This window comes from Tauraco erythrolophus, chromosome 17, assembly GCF_009769465.1.
Source record: "Tauraco erythrolophus isolate bTauEry1 chromosome 17, bTauEry1.pri, whole genome shotgun sequence".
Lineage (NCBI taxonomy): Eukaryota > Metazoa > Chordata > Aves > Musophagiformes > Musophagidae > Tauraco > Tauraco erythrolophus.
In genome coordinates, this window is record NC_141481.1 from 18,332,277 (window position 1) to 18,356,411 (window position 24,135).

General features: G+C 54.5%; 2 protein-coding genes across 9 annotated transcripts in view; both read left to right on the plus strand.

The window, feature by feature from the left end:
• The window catches only part of SLX4 (SLX4 structure-specific endonuclease subunit), a 26,496-nt gene extending 20,972 nt beyond the window's left edge, over window positions 1-5,524 (plus strand). The window contains exons 12-15 of one of the 2 annotated variants that reach the window (XM_086622304.1): window positions 376-478; window positions 716-1,198; window positions 1,818-3,634; window positions 5,495-5,524. In XM_086622304.1, the coding sequence (XP_086478430.1) occupies window positions 376-478; window positions 716-1,198; window positions 1,818-2,154 (923 nt within the window). In that variant the 3' untranslated portion in view covers window positions 2,155-3,634; window positions 5,495-5,524. Of the gene's footprint in view, window positions 1-375; window positions 479-715; window positions 3,635-5,494 lie in introns of those variants that run through there. The other variant, XM_086622305.1, reaches the window with a different exon arrangement.
• Window positions 5,311-22,958, plus strand: LOC147527610 (uncharacterized). Of its 7 annotated transcripts, none has more exons than XM_086622312.1 (4): window positions 5,311-5,955; window positions 6,399-6,512; window positions 11,579-12,761; window positions 15,138-15,597. In XM_086622312.1, the coding sequence occupies exons 2-3, from the start codon at window positions 6,422-6,424 to the stop codon at window positions 12,754-12,756; spliced, it is 1,269 nt and encodes a 422-aa protein (XP_086478438.1). In that variant the 5' UTR covers window positions 5,311-5,955; window positions 6,399-6,421; the 3' UTR covers window positions 12,757-12,761; window positions 15,138-15,597. The 7 variants fall into 7 exon arrangements, with proteins under 7 accessions (XP_086478438.1, XP_086478439.1, XP_086478433.1 ...); XM_086622313.1 differs by lacking the exon at window positions 15,138-15,597 and adding an exon at window positions 12,887-13,232; XM_086622307.1 differs by lacking the exons at window positions 5,311-5,955; window positions 15,138-15,597 and adding exons at window positions 6,109-6,127; window positions 21,534-22,958 and having other exon boundaries at window positions 11,579-12,740.
• Window positions 22,959-24,135: the final 1,177 nt, after the last annotated feature.

The following is a 24,135-nucleotide window of genomic DNA, read 5'->3' on the forward strand; positions in this document are numbered from 1 at the left end:
ATGAAATTCCCTTCTTGGGAGAAGAACCACTTTACAGAATTCAGTAAACATGTTTTTTTAACTGCCTCGTAAACATCACCTGTTCTAACAAAGCCCTGAGTGGGCTTTGAATTCATCAGATGTGACATACATTTTACTTTAAATCAGAAGACAGCTTAAATTCAATAAAACCCAAGTATCCCAGTTTAGGAAAAAAAAAAGTGTTGACTGTTCTGTCCAATATGAAGCTGAGTAATAATTAAAATAGCTTGTAGACAAGTAGTGCTACTGAATTATTACGTAATATTGGAGTATCTGCCACTAAGTGAGGAAGATACCAGCCATTTTAAGTCCTTCTATACTAATTCTGATGATGGAAATTTCATTCTGCTGCAGAACCTTCCTGTCAGGAGAACAACGAGCCTCCCAGCACTCCAATGACACCCATGCCAGCTTACTCCATCATGGAGACCCCACAGCTGAAGAAGGAGTTGAGCAGGTTAGCGTTACCTCCACAAGTACATCTCTTTATGAGCAGAAACTTCCTGGCAGGTCGTGTGAAAGACAGCTCCTGGGCTGAAAGTGAAACCATGGTGAAGCTCCAGTCCGTGTTTTTTGAGGTCGTGTCACACTTTTCCAGCTGACCATGGGACTTCCTGGCCCGAGCCCCTTCCTGACCTGTGACAGGGGAAGGTGCGGCATTATCGTAACCTAAACTCCCACCTTTCTCTTTCAGATTTGGAGTTCGTGCTCTCCCGAAACGCCAGATGGTGTTGAAACTGAAGGAGATATTCCAGTATACTCACCAGGACATGGACTCTGACTTTGAGGAGGAAATCCCATCTTCCCAGCCTCCCCTGCAGAAGTCCTCAGCCAAACACTCCAGGCAGTCAAAGGCAGACCGGACTGCCAGTGGAAAGCGTGCCAGTGCCTCGAGGGCTGCAGGCAAAAGGAAGCAGGTTGCTACAGCTTCTTCAGTGCTCCCTGTACGGAGGGCTGATGATGACCTTGTTGAATCCCATGGAACAGGGTGTGCAGCACCCATGGAGGGAACTGAAGTGACACATCATCCAGAAGGAGCCAAAAAGCAGAAAAAGTCATCGGTATCTCCAGAGAGATCGCCTCTGGCAGCTGATGGTGATGAACCAATGCTCTCGGCATCTCAGGAGTCTGCAGTTTCTTCAGTGGATGGAAGTGACATCTCTTTTGGCTCACAGAGGTAAGAGGACAAAAGACTAAACAAAACAGTCAATGGTGCCGGACAGAGATGAGCTAGCAATGTGGCAAACAGAGGTGATTGCCCACGTGGCCTGCAGTGGCCCTGCGACCTCCTTGGGCATGTCCTTTGAAGGTCAACACACTCCTACAAAAGAAATAGGCTTTGTTTTTTCAGTCTAATTCCCAGTGAGCTGTTCTCAGAACACGAAAAGTGCTTGTGAGTGGGTGTAGGCAAGGCCCCAGTCTGGCATGCCTGGTCTCTGCAAGTTAGAGCAACAAGCAGCACTCAGCATTGACCGAGAGCCTGCAGTTAGAGTAGGGAGAGGACGGCACGGCGCTATGTGGCAGAGGCGGCCACAGTATGGCAGCAGTCAGGAGCAAGGAATGCCAGACAGCTCCGGGGCTGGGTGAGCAGGACCAGCGCTGTCACGGCTGGGATGGGGAAGCTTGCAAAACGTGCCATATTTTGCTTCACTCATTTTGTGGGTGCTGGTAGCGGAGTCTGTGATCCTATAGAGGGTCGTCGCAGGGGTTGGCCACCAGGGACTTAGGGAGCTCTGGTCCTGTCCTTGGTGGCCTGTTCTTTCCTTGATCTCTGGTCTACTTGATCTTGCTTGTAGTTCTTTTGTGAATGGATTTGAAGCCTGTGCTTTTGCATCCGAGGAGGAGGAAGAGGAGCTTCCAGTATCTCAGGCAGCAGCTCGGGAGGAAGATAAGCTGGAGGCATTAAGGTGCTACATCCGTTCGAACACAGCCCTGTACAACAAGATTCTCTTTTATGAGCCAATTGAGCTGGCTGCATTGCACGTAGAGCTCAAGCAGAACGGCATTAAAATTTCCAAGGCAAAGCTGCTGGACTTTTTAGATGCTCACTGTATCACATTTACCACAGCTGGAGCCCGGAAAGAGAAGGAACAGAAACGAAAGGGGAAGAAAAAACAGAGGAGACGATACTGAATGGAGCCCACTCCTCCATCCTGAAAATTTTGTACATGGAGGCTTTCCTGATAAGCTGGGAACCCCGTTCCAGGCTGGTGCGAGCGGAGGGGCTGTGGTCGGTGGGTGCGCTGCTCCTCCCTGTGGCCTGCTGTCAGATGACACGCTGGAGAATGGCTCTGATGGATTGCACAAACCTCCAGTCTCTGTCCTGCCTTCAGCACCCGGGTCACCTGGAGCTTCTTTTTTCCCCTCGATTTTCTTCCCGTGCCACCTCTTTTCTTTCCGTTTTTCTAATAGATTTTAGGTCCCCAACTTTTCTTCGTGTTGGTGCTACTAAAGGCAGGTGCTTCCCCCAGTGGCACTTGCCCAGACCTTTTCCCTGGCCTTGGGCTGTGAAATGCGTCACCCTTCAGGTTCCAGTACCCACCTGTAAGAAACTGGTCTCCTTTCCCCTGTGTAAAGCACTGAACGTTTAGACGCCAGTGACTTCAGTCCTCCTTTCTTCAGCATACCATTCACCCTGCGGGTTGTTAAGGCAGGGAGCACTGTGGAAATACCTTTCTTCTGTCCTTGGTTCAATTTGCGATCTCTGGTGAAACTCCTAAATCTGTGCTTCTTAAATGGCTGCAAAACAGCAGAGGTGTTTTTCTGGTCTCTTTGTGATGGCTCCCAAAAGTGCCCTCTGACACCAGGTGTCATGTGAAAGCCCTTTGGATTCGAACACAGAGTCGTGTGTGTTCACTTGCGTGCTGGATCTGCGTTACAGATAGCACCTGCTCCATTTTCCGGGCGCCGTTCCACCGTGTCAGCGTAGCTTCAGTGTGTCCTCGGCAGAGATGGCTTTAAGACAGTATTATACTGACCACTGGATCTCTTCAGTGCTCCTTATAACCTGATCTAAACCCAGTTCTCTGATCGGTCTCATTTCCAAACTGGACTGATCTTAGGTTGTAAACTGTCTGAGACTCCTAGGGAAGTCTTGGACACTAAACTGGCATCTTTTATGCATTTACTTTCACAGCATCTTCTGACTTGTGTCTGTTCCGGCACTTCTGAAGCTGCAGAGTCTCACTGAACAAAATGGACACAACACTTCAGAAAAAGAGGCCAGATTTCTAAACATATTTATATATTTGGAACACATAAATATTTTTTCTATTTTTGATACAGTACATCTTTGGTTTTATTTGATTTATATTATATACAATAAATAATTTGCAAGGTACTTATGATAAACTATAAGTAGCGTCTTATGACAGACTGGGGAGGGGTCCTAAGTGGCAACGTTGGGTCTAGTCGAGAACAGTAGAGTCTGCAGTCTGCGCCTGTACTGGCTGAAACCCTGAGCAGAGAACTGGAGGAAGAGGAGTTGACACAGGCACCCAGCGGCAAGGAAGGGTGGAATGGGAGAGATCACCCGGCAGTGACTGGTGAACGGTGGATTGACTACCTGGAGAGAGATGAGCTGCCTGATTCGTCTGGGCTGCACGGCCCAAAGGTAAGGGAGACTTTGGGGGAAGGTGTTGGGGGCTGCCAGGAGGGTGGGCTGTGGGGAAGGGTCCCATCTGCAGAGCCTCGGAGGGGAGGGCGCTACTGGTGAAGGGGAAATGGGTGACCACTTCTAAACCTCCTCTGTCAGGTGTCACTGTGGCACGTGTAACGGTGCGGGGACCTCCTAGCAAAGCCTTCTACCATGCCTGGTGGAATTTTCAGGAGTTTGGGATAGTTTTCTTCCCTGGCAGTCACGTCACTTTTCCTCCCTCACCTTCTTGTGCAAGAGCTGCCAGAAGATGACTTTGCTATGTGAAAAGGACAAGGCTTAAGTGGCATTCTAGGAAATGTTGTTTCCCTCAGTGTACCATGTATCTCTCTCTCAAGTACACACTTCACACATGGAAAAAGCTTCAGTCCTACCTACCAGTCTTACTATGGGAAAATAAGTAAGATCCTTTTCCAGCTTTTTTTCTCTATTTTTTAGGTAAGACTTATGATGAAGGATTTTATAATCAATTCTTTATTACGTTTTAACTTTCAATGAATGCAGTGTCACAGTTCAGTGGATATAAATCGCAATCATTCGAATAGCATTGTCTCATAAGAAACTATTTAGCATATTATGAAAAAAATCAGAATTTTAGTCACTGAAAGTGTCTCCATCCTCCTCTTTGTCATCCTTAAACCTTGCAACTGGACAGTCTTTGCCTAATGCAGATGATGATTTTAAATACCACATCTGTGCTGTGAGGGTTTGGAGTAACTGCTTTGCAGAGGTTTGCCTCGATGCTTCGTTGTTGCTGCAGCTGACAAAATGGAATGTCTTTTGGAATTCTAAAACTTTTCTCTCATGATGAGAAAAGGATTTAAAATCCTTTACAGCCTTCAAGACCACGAGGACATATCTGACATACACTGCAAATTATCCGAAAGCAATTATGCGTTTGCCTGCTCCATTTATCCATAAGCAAAGTGTGCTTCCCCGAGCTAACGCCGGTGTTGCCATCTGCCAGTGTAATGTGTTGCCAAACAGTTCCATTTGTATGTGTTTCTGTGTTTTCTTACCTTCCTAATGCAGGCTTATTTGTCTTGGAAATACATTGTCATCTTTTTTTTTTTTTTTTCAAATGTGTAGTAACAGCTATGAAAAATATTTTGATGCTTCTGTTTGTTTTAACGCTTCCAAGGCTGCAGGAAAAAAAAAAAATCCTTTTCAGCTAAGGTGTTAGTTGTTTTTTAAGTTAAAGAAAGGAGCAGATATGTCACTGGCATTGCACAGAGCTTCTGCCTTACCAAGATGCACCTTGTGAGCTCTGAGGGAGCTTTGGAAAAGACTGCTTCTAAATTCGCTGTGACACTCAGATGGTCTGTGGGATTGATTGTGTTTACTCCTTTTCAGCTACCCCCATGTTGGTTTGTGTATTGTCACATTTCCTGCCTGAAAAAACAGTCTCAGTAGGTTGATTCTGAAAAGCTGTGCTGCAGATGTTCACGTAATAATCTCGCCTGTGAAGAGAGAGCTGTTGTTGTATACGGGCACAGTTCTGTGTGTCCACTGACTCCAGAAGTCACCCTGTCTTAACGGCATTTCTTGAGTGTGTGTGATCTGTCACCGTGGTCTCTGCCATAGCCAAGACGCACGGAGGGGCCGGTTTACCTACCAAACACGGGAATGCTGTAAGTGCAGCGTGGTGACTGCGGTGCCTTCCGCTTGCACTGGGCCAGCAGAGCCCAGGTGTTGTGCCTGTAGTGCCAGGGTTTAGATGTCGAAGGGATAAACGCGCCGGCCATCCTTTCTGCCGTTCCTCGAGGGGACTGGAGCTGTTCTGGAAGCGCATTTCAAACGCGCTTGTTTGCTTTTCAGATCGTTCCAGCAAAGAATTTGTTCCAGAGGCATCGCATATAAGCTGCTTGTTGTTTGATGAAACACAGCGTGCCCGGGAGCGGTGACGCAGCCTTCGGCAGACACGGCTGTATGTCCCCCAGTTGATGTCCCCCAGAAGAGGGTTTCTGCCGTACCTGCCATCTTAGCTTCGACTACTACGGGCAGGGTGAGGTCGCTGAGGATTGAGGCTGGAGGCCAAGCTCAGCACGAGCCCACACCGAAGGCCACGTCTCCGCTCTCGGGACCTGAGAGGCTCCAGCAGCCCGGCAGGGCCCCGGGCAGGTCATCTCTTGGAAGGCGCTGAGCCGAGGACAAATTTCCAGAGCTCCGGTGTCCTCGGGATGCTTTCTTCTCCTCAGAGAGCGCTGGCGGCCATGAGGCCCTGTTCGCCGGGGTCTGTTTGGCCCCAACGTTGGGCCTCTGCTGCTGGCGTGACGCGGGTGAGCCCGCCCCATCGCAACCCCCGCGCCGCCATTTTCCGTCGCCCTCAGAGGCGAAGGCGGCCCGCCATTGGCCGCCGCCGTCACGTGACAGCGCCGCGGGGAGCGGCCGCTGGCGGCGGGGCCGGTCCCGGGCACAGCGGGGAGCGGGGCCGGTCCCGGGCACAGCGGGGTGCGGGGGTGGTCCCGGGCACAGCGCGTGTACGGGGGTGGTCCCGGGCACAGGCCGCGCCCAGGGAAGCTCCCGCCCCGGTCAGCCCCCCCGCCCTGCGGCAGCATTACCGTCCCCCGGGCAGCGGGGTGCGGGCCGGCAGCGGGACCGCAGGGGTGCGGGGTCTCGCTCCGCGGGGAGTTGCTGGCTGCCAGTGCAGGAGCCCCTCTGCGGGTACCAGTCAGTTCAAACCCAGCTCGCCTGACCCTCCCCGTGTCTTTTCCCGGAGCAGGACCCCCCGGAGCAGAGCTGGAGATGGTCTCCCGCGTGGATCACAAGGAGGAACAGTGGTTCTCCCACCTGCACGCCTACGAGGGGCAGGCCGTTGTGAGTGGCACCTGTCCAGGTAAGGGGCTGGAGCAATCATCTGTGAACCTGCCGGTGAGAAAAACAGCTCCGGGATCCCCAGGTCCTGCTGGAATGCCCAGGAGTGGCTGCGCCAGATCAGAGCACAGGCCTTCCAGCTGTGCCCGCTGTCTCTGGCAGTGGCCAATATTGGGAGACCCAGAGAAGAGCAGACGAGCGGTGGCGTGTCCCAGTACGCTCTCCCAGGTCCGAGCAATCCGTGGCCTCAGAAACTCCTGAACCAGACCTGTGGTGTTTTGATATCTCATAGCCCTTTGCGTGTTTTCTTGCCTTCTGAATTTGCGTACGTTTGGCATTCATGACATCTTGCAGCACGGAGTTGTGTAGCTTGTTTGGCTGTTATGAGTCTCTGCCTGCTTTGGTTTGCTTTGAATCATAGAATCATAGAATCATAGAATGGTTAGGGTTGGAAGGGACCTCAAAGATCATCTAGTTCCAACCCCCCTGCCGTGGGCAGGGACACCCTCCACTACACCAGGTTGCCCAAAGCCTCATCCAACCTGGCCTTGAACACTTCCAGGGATGGGGCATCCACAACTTCTCTGGGCAACCCGTTCCAGTACCTCACCACCCTCAATGTAAAGAATTTCTTTCTTATATCTAACCTAAATCTGCCCTCTTTCAGTTTAAAGCCATTGCCCCTTGTCCTATCACTACACACCCTTGTAAAAAGTCCCTCTCCAGCTTTCCTGTAGGCGCCCTTTAGGTACTGGAAAGCTGCTATAAGATCACCCCGGAGCCTTCTCATCTCCAGGCTAAACAGCCCCAACTCTCTCAGCCTGTCTTCATAGCAGAGGTGCTCCAGCCCTCGGATCATCTTCGTGGCCTCCTCTGGACTCGTTCCAGTAGCTCTATGTCCTTCTTGTGTTGGGGACTCCAGAGCTGAACAGAGTATTCCAGGTGGGGTCTCACGAGAGTTGAGTAGAGGGGCAGAATCACTTCCCTCGACCTGCTGGCCACGCTGCTTTTGATACAGCCCAGGATACAGTTGGCTTTCTGGGCTGCCAGCGCACATTGCCGGCTCATGTGGAGCTTCTCATTGACCCGCACTCCCAAGTCCTTTTCCTCAGGACTGCTCTCAATCCATTCTCCGCTCAGCTTGTGCTTGAGATTGCCCTGACCCACGTGCAGGACCTTGCACTTGGCCTGGTTGAACTTCCTTCCAGTAGTTCACTTGATGTCAGTAGTTCTTTATCTAGAACAGACGGTGCAGGATGGATCCCCACCCAGCCCACAGGCCGCTTGTGTTTTTATAGCCCTCTGTGATACCCCCTGTCAGCTGTAGCTTTTCCCAGCAGAATGGGCAGTTGAGTCATCCCGTCTGTGCCTGTGATCAATCACGTCATGCCTCCGTGTCTCTCTCCGCTCTATTAGAGTTTCTCTGAAATGGGGATCCGTCCTCCCCCTTGCTTGCAGTCAGGATGTGGAGTTTGAGCAGCAAGGCAGAATTACGTTCTCTTTTATTCTGTTTTTTTCTCAACAATCACTAACATTTGCGTAGCTGCTTTGTCTGCCAGGGAGCTATAGTTTTCATCCATCTGCTTTAACTCTTAAGGTGCTGTTCCTGAATGATACCAAGAACATTCTAAGCCTGTCCTGGTATAAGTGGAAGTATAGAGGCTGTTCCCGTCTGCAGTTCTATGTTTGCCTGCAATGAACGTCCCGTGTTGTTCTGCTGTCACCTGCTTGGTCAGTATCATAAGGCTCTGCCAGGGTTGATCTTTACAGTCAGTCTTTGTTGCTTTAACCCTGAATAATACAGAATCATCAGCAGATCTTTCCACCTCTCCTTTCCCTCCCTGACCACCTTATTGAGCCACTCATTCCACAGCACCTTAGTTTCTCCATCGGTGTTGTAAAGGATGACTGTCTGTCAGGAATGCCTTTGGACTCCAGATCTGCCTTTTGCTAAAATTGGTGACATCTCTGAAGAACTCCCAAGTGCCTTGTGAAGTGAGACTTCTCCTTCCAAAGGCGGTGCCATCTCTTTCCCTGCCTTCTTTGGCCATCTCTCCATTAATTCTCTTACTCTGGTTTCTGCTTGGAATGTCTGTTGGGTCCCGGATCTCCCCTGGAGCCCTTTCTGTGGCATCACATCAGCCACCTCCCAGTCCCCCGACAGTTAGGTAGCACAGCCAGGAGCCCAGCAGTGTTGTGAGGTGGTGTGAACAGCCCTGCTGTGTTAGACCAAAGGTCTGTGTAGCTCCGAGCTCTGTCTCAGGGATTCAAGGACTGGGCAGAACTGGATGCCAGGGAAGGGGATGAGGTAAGCATACGATGACACTTGCCCAGCACAGTCTACTGCCCTCCAGCAGCCTGGAGTTTACTCATGATGGTGGTGTGTTATTTTTAATAGTTGTCATGGGTTTCTCTTCTGTGAACTTTTGAATTCAGTGCCAGAGGCAGTTCCTGTGTCCTCCCGCTGCTGTGAGACAGGCCAGAGCGCCAGCCATATTGCTGGCTTCTCTTGAGAAAGAGAGATCCCAGGGTTTAAGGTGGAATTTAGGTTCTCTCCCAATATGTACGCTTACTCTGCTTACCTAGAGCTCGCCTTGTAGCTATAGCACTGGAAGTCTTGAGTGTAACAGAGGTCTTGCCATCAACCCAGATTGACATGGGCTGAGTAAGAACCGCGTTCTTCCTCTCTCTCTCTCGCCTATTCGTTTTTGCCAGTTCAGCCTTATACTTCCACTGAAGTTCGTCAGCCTTATACTTCCACTGAAGTTCGTCAGCATTGTGGGCTCTCCAAAATAGCTATGAGTGGCTCCCTCTCTCACCTTGTAAGAGAAAAGGGTTGTACCCTTACTATTTTTCCATTTAAAATACCTCCGGTGAGTTCCAGTCATCAAGATTTTGATCAAACCCTTTACAGACAACATGTCCTGGATGCCAGTGAAGATACGTGGTAGCTCAGAAGTAACAAAAATGGCTGTAGACCTTTCCTAGCTGAGAGCTGGAGCCATGGCTGTGGTCATTGTAATAAGAAGCTTGAAACTCTTGACCTTCCCCAAAAAGTACAGACCACCAGAGAAGACTTGATTCCCATGTACCTTGAAGGCCTTCCAAGTTCTGTATAAAGAACCAAAATTCCATGTAAGTACCAAAGCTAGGGTAGCTCTCTTTGGGCACAACAGAAGGAGATCTCTTTGGGCACAACAGAAACAGAACAACTTCACTAGCTGCGTTGTCTGCCAGAAATGTCCTCTTCTTATCCCGTCTTTGGATATCACGTTTCTCTTTTCCACCAGGCCTGGATGGAGTAGCTGCAGAAAAATGGAAATGGCTTCATGGTGAACAGCAAAGTTCCAATTTCTGTTCCTCGCAAGGGATTATTTTGATGAAAGCTGTATGAGGGAAGACGTGGCATCACTGCCACAGCGAACTGCCATAAAAGGTATCTCAGGACTTCGCTGTGAAATCATGTTGTGGTGTTTTCTTACACTGACTAGAAAGAGGAGGATTAAATATGTACGTATATCAGTCTGGGTTGAAATTCTAGACTCTTCTTCCTGTATTGCATACTTCTGGTTCAGTAGTGACTCTCCTCTTCCAAGGCATGCACTTCCTTATCACAACTCTGCCAGACCACAGGAAGGGCCTGTGGTTTGTACATCAATCCCACGCGACTGATACGTTACAAGTTTATTTCACAAGAGTTTTCAGAGAACCAGGAGGTACTGTTGAATCTTTAAGTAGGCAAATCTGGAGGTCGGCGTGTTTACGGCTTTAATTCTCAGCCCGTTCCATATTTTGGGTCTACGTATAGTCAACAGCAAGTCATCCTTCACCCCTGGAAGTCTGTATAAAGAGATCATCTGGAAATGGAACGTTTCCCTGATTGACCTGTCTTAAACCTGGATGTGGTGCCTCTCTTCAGAGGTGCACGTTGCCATTCCCGCATCCCACGTACATCCCTCTGACGTCCATTTGCCCTTCCCTGACGGCAGAAGCGTGCGTGCCACACAGCCGCTGACTTGCCAGTTTAGCGTATAAGCCCTCAGGAAGCCTGCAGAGAGCTGTAGTTCCCCTCTGACAGCAAAGGCCACGGCATCGCTGCGGGTACATGCTTTAGAACCTGCTCGGGTGCTCATCAAACCACATTAGAGCAGTGGCCTGGAAGGAGTCACCACTCCCTGTAAATACTCTAGAAATCTGTGCAAGCACCTTGTCTTGGAAAGGCTTTCAGCTGATCTTGAGTCTGTGCACCGTTTATGCTTCTGCAAGACTTTGGGACTGAGAGGGCAGGGATTTGTTCATTGCCTGTGTCCAACTCTTCAGCTAGCCTCTCTTCCACTGACTTGCATTACCTTCGTCTTCTCTGTTTATCGGATTTCCTCAGCGCATCATCTGGACTCAGCCATGGAGGACCTTCAGTTCACCAACCGTCTTTCACGACAGATTTGTTCTGCACCAATGGAAGCGTGAAATTACCTTTCTTCTGCTCTAAGACTGGCATAAGGCCCCAGGTGATCTACATGTGTCATGCCTTAGGGCCAGGGTCTCCCCTGGAAGTGTTCAAGGCCAGGTTGGATGAGGCTTTGGGCAACCTGGTGTAGTGGAGGGTGTCCCTGCCCGTGGCAGAGGGGTTGGAACTGGATGATCTTTGAGGTCCCTTCCAACTCACACCATTCTCTGATTCTAATGCTGGCAGCACAAGAGTAGGGAGGTCGCATCTCTTGCGACATTGTGCTGAAGAAGGCGGTTCTGTATGGCCCTCCTCTGATTCCCAGTTCAACTTTTCAGAACGTTGTCAGATGTGATATCCTGGAAGAGCAGCCGTCTTTCCCATTCGAGCACTAAACTTTTACCTCTAATATGCCAATAATTTCAGTGGATTCAGGTTCTGGCAAAGCATGCAGGGCTATTTCCAGGGTTTGCTCCTGTGAACGCTGAAAAACGCACTGAGTAGTTTGGAGAGAAATATCAGAACTTTTTATACTTAAAGTCAATCTGCTGAATTTTTAGAATTTAGCCCCTTATGATTTCCCCTGTCCAAAGTTTCCTGTCCTGCCTGTGACTTCTCTCTGGATTCTCGTTTTATTGCAGCTGAAGATGGGATTGTGATCAAGAAAGAGGAAGATGCCCGCCAAGGGCCAGTGCAGCCCGAGGGTTTACTCTCGGAACTGCCCAAGGAGAACAGTTCCCAGAGTCCTGCACAGGACCTGGTCCTCCCTTGCGGCTCAGAAGGGGTTCAGAGACCTCTGGGGAAGAGGCAAAGCCGAGTGACGCTACGTGGAAAAAGTTTCAGGAGGCTGCCAGATATTATCCAGCAGAGAAATCCTTCTGTGGGCAGACTGATGGTAGGTGGAGACTGCGGGAAGAGCTTCCAGGTGAGCTCCAACCTCGTGCAGCATCGGAGAATTGACACTGGAGAGAAACCCTTCACCTGCGCCGTTTGTGAGAAGAGCTTCCGTAAGTCGTCACATCTCATCCAGCACAAGAGGATCCACAGAGCGGAGAGGCCCTACAAGTGCTCCGAGTGTGGAAAGAGCTTCGCCACGAGCTCGAAGCTGATCCAGCACCAGATAACCCACACCGAAGAAAAGCCCTACAGGTGTGCCGAGTGCGGGAACAGCTTCTGTGGGAAGGCACAGCTCATCATGCACAAGCGAGTGCACACTGGGGAGAAACCCTTCGAGTGCGGTGACTGTGGGAAAAGCTTCCGCAGGAAAGCAGGTCTGGCGCGACACCTACGGGTCCACACTGGGGAGAAACCCTACAAGTGTGGTGACTGTGGGAAGAGCTTCAGCCAGAAATATAAGCTCACAAGGCACCAGCGTGTCCACACCAGGGAGGAGCCGTACAAGTGCTCGGAGTGCGGGAAGAGCTTCCCTGTGAGTTCAACCCTCATCCAGCACCAGCGGGTTCACATGGGCGAACACCCCTATGAGTGCACCGAGTGTGGAAGGAGGTTCGCTGTCAGTTCAGCCCTCTTCCATCACCGCCGCATCCACACCGGGGAGTGTCCCTTTGAGTGCACCGAGTGCGGGAAGAGCTTTCTGTGGAGGTCAGCCTTCCTCCGGCACCACCAGACCCACACCGGGGAGAAGCCCTACACCTGCTCTGACTGCGGGGCCAGCTTTCGGCAGAGGGCCCACCTCACCCAGCACCGGCGCATCCACAGCGGGGAGCGTCCTTACATCTGTGCCGACTGCGGGAAGGCCTTCATCATGAGCTATGCGCTCCTCCGGCACCAGCAGATCCACAGGCGTGGGGAGCCCTAGGAGGGGTGAGTGTGGGGAGCAGTCAGGTCGGATACCCTGTGAGCATCCCTGGGGAGCAAAGCCCAGTGTCTCTCTCCTGTTGCTTTATGGACCACCCTGCGCGTGGAGGGTGAAAGCGATTTCTTTTTAGGAGAACGAGTTCAAAAAGAGAGAGATGGAAGAGGAGAGTTGGTGCAAGGAGCTAACTGGAGGTTTGAGGAAGAGCGTGTGACGCAGCAGGGGAAGGCGGTGGCGTTCCAGGGAAAAGCTCTTGGGAGAAGGAGAGAAAAAAGTCGATTGAAAAGGCTGGAATGTACTGGGTGGTGTGTTTCAGAGGAAGGTGAACTCCCTGCCTTTCCCCCGTGCACACACGCTTCGGACACTTCGTAGTGGGAACCGCATGGACCGCCTGCGGTGCTGCTCCCTCCAGAGGCTCCGAATCACCGTCCTCAGCCCGCGGGCCGGGCCTGCAGCAGGAGGAGCCGAACGCCCGGTGTGCCTCGCCCCCGCGGCGGGCCGCGCTCGCACCGGGCCGGGGGTGGGAGCGGGGCGGCCGTGCTGGCGGCGGGGGATCGGTGCGGGCGTGCGGCACTCGGTGTGCGCCTGCGCGGGGGCCGGAGCGCCGCTGGGAGCCGAGCCGGGCGGTAACGACGCTCCGTTACGCCTCAAACTGCCGAATAAACGAGCGGTCCAAAGCGCCATTTGCGCCGTGTTCGCTTCGCCGCCGCCTTCCCCCGAGCGCGGCGCCGCCTGCGCCTGCGCGGCGTCACGCGCCGGCCTGCCCCCCCGGGGCGGGGCCAGGTGGGGCGGGGGCTGGAGTCGCTGCGGGGCGTGTCGAACGCTTCCACCAATGGGCTTCGCCGGCTCGTGCCGCCGCTGGCTCCTGATTGGTCGCGCCGTCACCCCCTGGTCGATAAAAGCGGGGCGGCCGGGCTGGGCCTTTGTCTGGCGCCGGGGGGCAGCGGGCGGTCGGCGGCGGGTGAGTGCGCGGGGCGCGTCTCCATGGCAACGCGGCGGGCCGGCACCGGGCTGCGGCCTTCGGGGCTCCCCCCGCGGGGCTCGGCTTCCGCCGGGCCCTCGCCGCTCCCCCGCTGCAGGGAGGAGGCCCGGCGCTGCGGCGGCACGCAGCGGCCCTGGCCTCCCCGCTCCCCGGGGCAGGTGGGCCCGGCACCCTGCGGCGCGCAGCCGCTCGTCCCGGAAACCCGTCCGGGCCGTGCCGGTGTCCGTGCGCGTCTGCTCTCCGCGTCCCGGGGCGGCCGCGCCGGGGCCTGGGAGCAGCGCCCGGCCCGTGGCTCGGCCCTCCCTGCCGCAGGGCTCCTGCCGCGGCCCAAGTGCCGGCGCCGCGCCGTGAAAGGACCGGTCCTCGACACGCCTCAAGCTGGTCGGGGCCCGCAGCGCCTGGTGCGTGCCGGTGACCAGCTGAGCTGTGGCGCCGGGCCGGGCCCCCAGTTATCGGGCCTCCCTAATCTCTTCCTTCTGCTCCCACGGGCCAGCGCCTGCACAGCAGCTGAGGAAGCGTGCCACAGCAGTTGCCTCGCATCCTCGCGGGGATTCCTGCGCACAGATCCTGGCGAAGGATGCCCCGGGACCCAGTCCTGCGCTGGGTTCTCCCAGCGGTGTCGGGGGCGCTTGGCGCTTCTTGTCCTGGCTGAGTTCTGGGAAGAGCTTGGAGGACGAAGGCCTCTGAGGCCTCTTGCTATCCCTGCTTTGCCATTGTTGGGTGAAACAGATGTCTTATTCACGGCTCACGGTGCCTAGCACTTGTGTGTATTGTATACATCAGCCGTAAGCGCTTGTCACCGGCCCTGCACGGGGTGTCCCAGGCACATCCAACTGCGTGCTGGAGGAGGCAGGGCAAGCGCTGGCTCTCCCCAGAACAAGGGCTGTTTGATGTATTCATGTGTGTCTCACACCGCACTCTTCCTCCCCCCACATCTAACCCTGACTGACTGGCTTGCCCCTTGCCCTGTTCTGGCCTGAAAAAACAGTCTCAGTAGGTTGATTCTGAAAAGCTGTGCTGCAGATGTTCGCGTAATAATCTCGCCTGTGAAGAGAGAGCTGTTGTTGTATACGGGCACAGTTCTGTGTGTCCACTGACTCCAGAAGTCACCCTGTCTTAACGGCATTTCTTGAGTGTGTGTGATCTGTCACCGTGGTCTCTGCCATGGCCAAGACCCACGGAGGGGCCGGTTTACCTACCAAACACGGGAATGCTGTAAGTGCAGCGTGGTGACTGCGGTGCCTTCCGCTTGCACTGGGCCAGCAGAGCCCAGGTGTTGTGCCTGTAGTGCCAGGGTTTAGATGTCGAAGGGATAAACGCGCCGGCCATCCTTTCTGCCGTTCCTCGAGGGGACTGGAGCTGTTCTGGAAGCGCATTTCAAACGCGCTTGTTTGCTTTTCAGATCGTTCCAGCAAAGAATTTGTTCCAGAGGCATCGCATATAAGCTGCTTGTTGTTTGATGAAACACAGCGTGCCCGGGAGCGGTGACGCAGCCTTCGGCAGACACGGCTGTATGTCCCCCAGTTGATGTCCCCCAGAAGAGGGTTTCTGCCGTACCTGCCATCTTAGCTTCGACTACTACGGGCAGGGTGAGGTCGCTGAGGATTGAGGCTGGAGGCCAAGCTCAGCACGAGCCCACACCGAAGGCCACGTCTCCGCTCTCGGGACCTGAGAGGCTCCAGCAGCCCGGCAGGGCCCCGGGCAGGTCATCTCTTGGAAGGCGCTGAGCCGAGGACAAATTTCCAGAGCTCCGGTGTCCTCGGGATGCTTTCTTCTCCTCAGAGAGCGCTGGCGGCCATGAGGCCCTGTTCGCCGGGGTCTGTTTGGCCCCAACGTTGGGCCTCTGCTGCTGGCGTGACGCGGGTGAGCCCGCCCCATCGCAACCCCCGCGCCGCCATTTTCCGTCGCCCTCAGAGGCGAAGGCGGCCCGCCATTGGCCGCCGCCGTCACGTGACAGCGCCGCGGGGAGCGGCCGCTGGCGGCGGGGCCGGTCCCGGGCACAGCGGGGAGCGGGGCCGGTCCCGGGCACAGCGGGGTACGGGGCCGGTCCCGGGCACAGCGCGTGTACGGGGGTGGTCCCGGGCACAGGCCGCGCCCAGGGAAGCTCCCGCCCCGGTCAGCCCCCCCGCCCTGCGGCAGCATTACCGTCCCCCGGGCAGCGGGGTGCGGGCCGGCAGCGGGACCGCAGGGGTGCGGGGTCTCGCTCCGCGGGGAGTTGCTGGCTGCCAGTGCAGGAGCCCCTCTGCGGGTACCAGTCAGTTCAAACCCAGCTCGCCTGACCCTCCCCGTGTCTTTTCCCGGAGCAGGACCCCCCGGAGCAGAGCTGGAGATGGTCTCCCGCGTGGATCACAAGGAGGAACAGTGGTTCTCCCACCTGCACGCCTACGAGGGGCAGGCCGTTGTGAGTGGCACCTGTCCAGGTAAGGGGCTGGAGCAATCATCTGTGAACCTGCCGGTGAGAAAAACAGCTCCGGGATCCCCAGGTCCTGCTGGAATGCCCAGGAGTGGCTGCGCCAGATCAGAGCACAGGCCTTCCAGCTGTGCCCGCTGTCTCTGGCAGTGGCCAATATTGGGAGACCCAGAGAAGAGCAGACGAGCGGTGGCGTGTCCCAGTACGCTCTCCCAGGTCCGAGCAATCCGTGGCCTCAGAAACTCCTGAACCAGACCTGTGGTGTTTTGATATCTCATAGCCCTTTGCGTGTTTTCTTGCCTTCTGAATTTGCGTACGTTTGGCATTCATGACATCTTGCAGCACGGAGTTGTGTAGCTTGTTTGGCTGTTATGAGTCTCTGCCTGCTTTGGTTTGCTTTGAATCATAGAATCATAGAATCATAGAATGGTTAGGGTTGGAAGGGACCTCAAAGATCATCTAGTTCCAACCCCCCTGCCGTGGGCAGGGACACCCTCCACTACACCAGGTTGCCCAAAGCCTCATCCAACCTGGCCTTGAACACTTCCAGGGATGGGGCATCCACAACTTCTCTGGGCAACCCGTTCCAGTACCTCACCACCCTCAATGTAAAGAATTTCTTTCTTATATCTAACCTAAATCTGCCCTCTTTCAGTTTAAAGCCATTGCCCCTTGTCCTATCACTACACACCCTTGTAAAAAGTCCCTCTCCAGCTTTCCTGTAGGCGCCCTTTAGGTACTGGAAAGCTGCTATAAGATCACCCCGGAGCCTTCTCATCTCCAGGCTAAACAGCCCCAACTCTCTCAGCCTGTCTTCATAGCAGAGGTGCTCCAGCCCTCGGATCATCTTCGTGGCCTCCTCTGGACTCGTTCCAGTAGCTCTATGTCCTTCTTGTGTTGGGGACTCCAGAGCTGAACAGAGTATTCCAGGTGGGGTCTCACGAGAGTTGAGTAGAGGGGCAGAATCACTTCCCTCGACCTGCTGGCCACGCTGCTTTTGATACAGCCCAGGATACAGTTGGCTTTCTGGGCTGCCAGCGCACATTGCCGGCTCATGTGGAGCTTCTCATTGACCCGCACTCCCAAGTCCTTTTCCTCAGGACTGCTCTCAATCCATTCTCCGCTCAGCTTGTGCTTGGGATTGCCCTGACCCACGTGCAGGACCTTGCACTTGGCCTTGTTGAACTTCCTTCCAGTAGTTCACTTGATGTCAGTAGTTCTTTATCTAGAACAGACGGTGCAGGATGGATCCCCACCCAGCCCACAGGCCGCTTGTGTTTTTATAGCCCTCTGTGATACCCCCTGTCAGCTGTAGCTTTTCCCAGCAGAATGGGCAGTTGAGTCATCCCGTCTGTGCCTGTGATCAGTCACGTCATGCCTCCGTGTCTCTCTCCGCTCTATTAGAGTTTCTCTGAAATGGGGATCTGTCCTCCCCCTTGCTTGCAGTCAGGATGTGGAGTTTGAGCAGCAAGGCAGAATTACGTTCTCTTTTATTCTGTTTTTTTCTCAACAATCACTAACATTTGCGTAGCTGCTTTGTCTGCCAGGGAGCTATAGTTTTCATCCATCTGCTCTAACTCTTAAGGTGCTGTTCCTGAATGATACCAAGAACATTCTAAGCCTGTCCTGGTATAAGTGGAAGTATAGAGGCTGTTCCCGTCTGCAGTTCTATGTTTGCCTGCAATGAACGTCCCGTGTTGTTCTGCTGTCACCTGCTTGGTCAGTATCATAAGGCTCTGCCAGGGTTGATCTTTACAGTCAGTCTTTGTTGCTTTAACCCTGAATAATACAGAATCATCAGCAGATCTTTCCACCTCTCCTTTCCCTCCCTGACCACCTTATTGAGCCACTCATTCCACAGCACCTTAGTTTCTCCATCGGTGTTGTAAAGGATGACTGTCTGTCAGGAATGCCTTTGGACTCCAGATCTGCCTTTTGCTAAAATTGGTGACATCTCTGAAGAACTCCCAAGTGCCTTGTGAAGTGAGACTTCTCCTTCCAAAGGCGGTGCCATCTCTTTCCCTGCCTTCTTTGGCCATCTCTCCATTAATTCTCTTACTCTAGTTTCTGCTTGGAATGTCTGTTGGGTCCCGGATCTCCCCTGGAGCCCTTTCTGTGGCATCACATCAGCCACCTCCCAGTCCCCCGACAGTTAGGTAGCACAGCCAGGAGCCCAGCAGTGTTGTGAGGTGGTGTGAACAGCCCTGCTGTGTTAGACCAAAGGTCTGTGTAGCTCCGAGCTCTGTCTCAGGGATTCAAGGACTGGGCAGAACTGGATGCCAGGGAAGGGGATGAGGTAAGCATACGATGACACTTGCCCAGCACAGTCTACTGCCCTCCAGCAGCCTGGAGTTTACTCATGATGGTGGTGTGTTATTTTTAATAGTTGTCATGGGTTTCTCTTCTGTGAACTTTTGAATTCAGTGCCAGAGGCAGTTCCTGTGTCCTCCCGCTGCTGTGAGACAGGCCAGAGCGCCAGCCATATTGCTGGCTTCTCTTGAGAAAGAGAGATCCCAGGGTTTAAGGTGGAATTTAGGTTCTCTCCCAATATGTACGCTTACTCTGCTTACCTAGAGCTCGCCTTGTAGCTATAGCACTGGAAGTCTTGAGTGTAACAGAGGTCTTGCCATCAACCCAGATTGACATGGGCTGAGTAAGAACCGCGTTCTTCCTCTCTCTCTCTCGCCTATTCGTTTTTGCCAGTTCAGCCTTATACTTCCACTGAAGTTCGTCAGCCTTATACTTCCACTGAAGTTCGTCAGCATTGTGGGCTCTCCAAATAGCTATGAGTGGCTCCCTCTCTCACCTTGTAAGAGAAAAGGGTTGTACCCTTACTATTTTTCCATTTAAAATACCTCCGGTGAGTTCCAGTCATCAAGATTTTGATCAAACCCTTTACAGACAACATGTCCTGGATGCCAGTGAAGATACGTGGTAGCTCAGAAGTAACAAAAATGGCTGTAGACCTTTCCTAGCTGAGAGCTGGAGCCATGGCTGTGGTCATTGTAATAAGAAGCTTGAAACTCTTGACCTTCCCCAAAAAGTACAGACCACCAGAGAAGACTTGATTCCCATGTACCTTGAAGGCCTTCCAAGTTCTGTATAAAGAACCAAAATTCCATGTAAGTACCAAAGCTAGGGTAGCTCTCTTTGGGCACAACAGAAGGAGATCTCTTTGGGCACAACAGAAACAGAACAACTTCACTAGCTGCGTTGTCTGCCAGAAATGTCCTCTTCTTATCCCGTCTTTGGATATCACGTTTCTCTTTTCCACCAGGCCTGGATGGAGTAGCTGCAGAAAAATGGAAATGGCTTCATGGTGAACAGCAAAGTTCCAATTTCTGTTCCTCTCAAGGGATTATTTTGATGAAAGCTGTATGAGGGAAGACGTGGCATCACTGCCACAGCGAACTGCCATAAAAGGTATCTCGGGACTTCGCTGTGAAATCATGTTGTGGTGTTTTCTTACACTGACTAGAAAGAGGAGGATTAAATATGTACGTATATCAGTCTGGGTTGAAATTCTAGACTCTTCTTCCTGTATTGCATACTTCTGGTTCAGTAGTGACTCTCCTCTTCCAAGGCATGCACTTCCTTATCACAACTCTGCCAGACCACAGGAAGGGCCTGCGGTTTGTACATCAATCCCACGCGACTGATACGTTACAAGTTTATTTCACAAGAGTTTTCAGAGAACCAGGAGGTACTGTTGAATCTTTAAGTAGGCAAACCTGGAGGTCGGCGTGTTTACGGCTTTAATTCTCAGCCCGTTCCATATTTTGGGTCTACGTATAGTCAACAGCAAGTCATCCTTCACCCCTGGAAGTCTGTATAAAGAGATCATCTGGAAATGGAACGTTTCCCTGATTGACCTGTCTTAAACCTGGATGTGGTGCCTCTCTTCAGAGGTGCACATTGCCATTCCCGCATCCCACGTACATCCCTCTGACGTCCATTTGCCCTTCCCTGACAGCAGAAGCGTGCGTGCCACACAGCCGCTGACTTGCCAGTTTAGCGTATAAGCCCTCAGGAAGCCTGCAGAGAGCTGTAGTTCCCCTCTGACAGCAAAGGCCACGGCATCGCTGCGGGTACATGCTTTAGAACCTGCTCGGGTGCTCATCAAACCACATTAGAGCAGTGGCCTGGAAGGAGTCACCACTCCCTGTAAATACTCTAGAAATCTGTGCAAGCACCTTGTCTTGGAAAGGCTTTCAGCTGATCTTGAGTCTGTGCACCGTTTATGCTTCTGCAAGACTTTGGGACTGAGAGGGCAGGGATTTGTTCATTGCCTGTGTCCAACTCTTCAGCTAGCCTCTCTTCCACTGACTTGCATTACCTTTGTCTTCTCTGTTTATCGGATTTCCTCAGCGCATCATCTGGACTCAGCCATGGAGGACCTTCAGTTCACCAACCGTCTTTCACGACAGATTTGTTCTGCACCAATGGAAGCGTGAAATTACCTTTCTTCTGCTCTAAGACTGGCATAAGGCCCCAGGTGATCTACATGTGTCATGCCTTAGGGCCAGGGTCTCCCCTGGAAGTGTTCAAGGCCAGGCTGGATGAGGCTTTGGGCAACCTGGTGTAGTGGAGGGTGTCCCTGCCCGTGGCAGAGAGGTTGGAACTGGATGATCTTTGAGGTCCCTTCCAACTCACACCATTCTCTGATTCTAATGCTGGCAGCACAAGAGTAGGGAGGTCGCATCTCTTGCGACATTGTGCTGAAGAAGGCGGTTCTGTATGGCCCTCCTCTGATTCCCAGTTCAACTTTTCAGAACGTTGTCAGATGTGATATCCTGGAAGAGCAGCCGTCTTTCCCATTCGAGCACTAAACTTTTACCTCTAATATGCCAGTAATTTCAGTGGATTCAGGTTCTGGCAAAGCATGCAGGGCTATTTCCAGGGCTTGCTCCTGTGAACGCTGAAAAACGCACTGAGTAGTTTGGAGGGAAATATCAGAACTTTTTATACTTAAAGTCAATCTGCTGAATTTTTAGAATTTGGCCCCTTATGATTTCCCCTGTCCAAAGTTTCCTGTCCTGCCTGTGACTTCTCTCTGGATTCTCGTTTTATTGCAGCTGAAGATGGGATTGTGAGCAAGAAAGAGGAAGATGCCCACCAAGGGCCAGTGCAGCCCGAGGGTTTACTCTCGGAACTGCCCAAGGAGAACAGTTCCCAGAGTCCTGCACAGGACCTGGTCCTCCCTTGCGGCTCAGAAGGGGTTCAGAGACCTCTGGGGAAGAGGCAAAGCCGAGTGACGCTACGTGGAAAAAGTTGCAGGAGGCTGCCAGATATTATCCAGCAGAGAAATCCTTCTGTGGGCAGACTGATGGTAGGTGGAGACTGCGGGAAGAGCTTCCAGGTGAGCTCCAACCTCGTGCAGCATCGGAGAATTGACACTGGAGAGAAACCCTTCACCTGCGCCGTTTGTGAGAAGAGCTTCCGTAAGTCGTCACATCTCATCCAGCACAAGAGGATCCACAGAGCGGAGAGGCCCTACAAGTGCTCCGAGTGTGGAAAGAGCTTCGCCACGAGCACGAGGCTGATCCAGCACCAGATAACCCACACCGAAGAAAAGCCCTACTGGTGTGTCGAGTGCGGGAAGAGCTTCTGTGGGAAGGCACAGCTCATCATGCACAAGCGAGTGCACACTGGGGAGAAACCCTTCGAGTGCGGTGACTGTGGGAAGAGCTTCCGCACGAAAGCAGGCCTGACGGGACACCTGCGGGTCCACACCGGGGAGAAACCCTTCGAGTGTGCCAAGTGTGGGAAGAGCTTTAGCCAGAACTATAAGCTCAAAAGGCACTGGCGTGTCCACACCAGGGAGAAGCCGTACAAGTGCTCGGAGTGCGGGAAGAGCTTCAGCCAGAACTATCAGCTCACGAGGCACCAGCGTGTCCACACCAGGGAGGAGCCGTACAAGTGCTCGGAGTGCGGGAAGAGCTTCCCTGTGAGTTCAGCCCTCATCCAGCACCAGCGGGTCCACATGGGCAAACACCCCTATGAGTGCACCGAGTGTGGAAGGAGGTTCGCTGTCAGTTCAGCCCTCTTCCATCACCGCCGCATCCACACCGGGGAGTGTCCCTTTGAGTGCACCGAGTGCGGGAAGAGCTTTCTGTGGAGGTCAGCCTTCCTCCGGCACCACCAGACCCACACCGGGGAGAAGCCCTACACCTGCTCTGACTGCGGGGCCAGCTTTCGGCAGAGGGCCCACCTCACCCAGCACCGGCGCATCCACAGCGGGGAGCGTCCTTACATCTGTGCCGACTGCGGGAAGGCCTTCATCATGAGCTATGCGCTCCTCCGGCACCAGCAGATCCACAGGCGTGGGGAGCCCTAGGAGGGGTGAGTGTGGGGAGCAGTCAGGTCGGATACCCTGTGAGCATCCCTGGGGAGCAAAGCCCAGTGTCTCTCTCCTGTTGCTTTATGGACCACCCTGCGCGTGGAGGGTGAAAGCGATTTCTTTTTAGGAGAACGAGTTCAAAAAGAGAGAGATGGAAGAGGAGAGTTGGTGCAAGGAGCTAACTGGAGGTTTGAGGAAGAGCGTGTGACGCAGCAGGGGAAGGCGGTGGCGTTCCAGGGAAAAGCTCTTGGGAGAAGGAGAGAAAAAAGTCGATTGAAAAGGCTGGAATGTACTGGGTGGTGTGTTTCAGAGGAAGGTGAACTCCCTGCCTTTCCCCCGTGCACACACGCTTCGGACACTTCGTAGTGGGAACCGCATGGACCGCCTGCGGTGCTGCTCCCTCCAGAGGCTCCGAATCACCGTCCTCAGCCCGCGGGCCGGGCCTGCAGCAGGAGGAGCCGAACGCCCGGTGTGCCTCGCCCCCGCGGCGGGCCGCGCTCGCACCGGGCCGGGGGTGGGAGCGGGGCGGCCGTGCTGGCGGCGGGGGATCGGTGCGGGCGTGCGGCACTCGGTGTGCGCCTGCGCGGGGGCCGGAGCGCCGCTGGGAGCCGAGCCGGGCGGTAACGACGCTCCGTTACGCCTCAAACTGCCGAATAAACGAGCGGTCCAAAGCGCCATTTGCGCCGTGTTCGCTTCGCCGCCGCCTTCCCCCGAGCGCGGCGCCGCCTGCGCCTGCGCGGCGTCACGCGCCGGCCTGCCCCCCCGGGGCGGGGCCAGGTGGGGCGGGGGCTGGAGTCGCTGCGGGGCGTGTCGAACGCTTCCACCAATGGGCTTCGCCGGCTCGTGCCGCCGCTGGCTCCTGATTGGTCGCGCCGTCACCCCCTGGTCGATAAAAGCGGGGCGGCCGGGCTGGGCCTTTGTCTGGCGCCGGGGGGCAGCGGGCGGTCGGCGGCGGGTGAGTGCGCGGGGCGCGTCTCCATGGCAACGCGGCGGGCCGGCACCGGGCTGCGGCCTTCGGGGCTCCCCCCGCGGGGCTCGGCTTCCGCCGGGCCCTCGCCGCTCCCCCGCTGCAGGGAGGAGGCCCGGCTCCGCCGGCGCTGCGGCGGCACGCAGCGGCCCTGGCCTCCCCGCTCCCCGGGGCAGGTGGGCCCGGCACCCTGCGGCGCGCAGCCGCTCGTCCCGGAAACCCGTCCGGGCCGTGCCGGTGTCCGTGCGCGTCTGCTCTCCGCGTCCCGGGGCGGCCGCGCCGGGGCCTGGGAGCAGCGCCCGGCCCGTGGCTCGGCCCTCCCCGCCGCAGGGCTCCTGCCGCGGCCCAAGTGCCGGCGCCGCGCCGTGAAAGGACCGGTCCTCGACACGCCTCAAGCTGATCGGGGCCCGCAGCGCCTGGTGCGTGCCGGTGACCAGCTGAGCTGTGGCGCCGGGCCGGGCCCCCAGTTATCGGGCCTCCCTAATCTCTTCCTTCTGCTCCCACGGGCCAGCGCCTGCACAGCAGCTGAGGAAGCGTGCCACAGCAGTTGCCTCGCATCCTCGCGGGGATTCCTGCGCACAGATCCTGGCGAAGGATGCCCCGGGACCCAGTCCTGCGCTGGGTTCTCCCAGCGGTGTCGGGGGCGCTTGGCGCTTCTTGTCCTGGCTGAGTTCTGGGAAGAG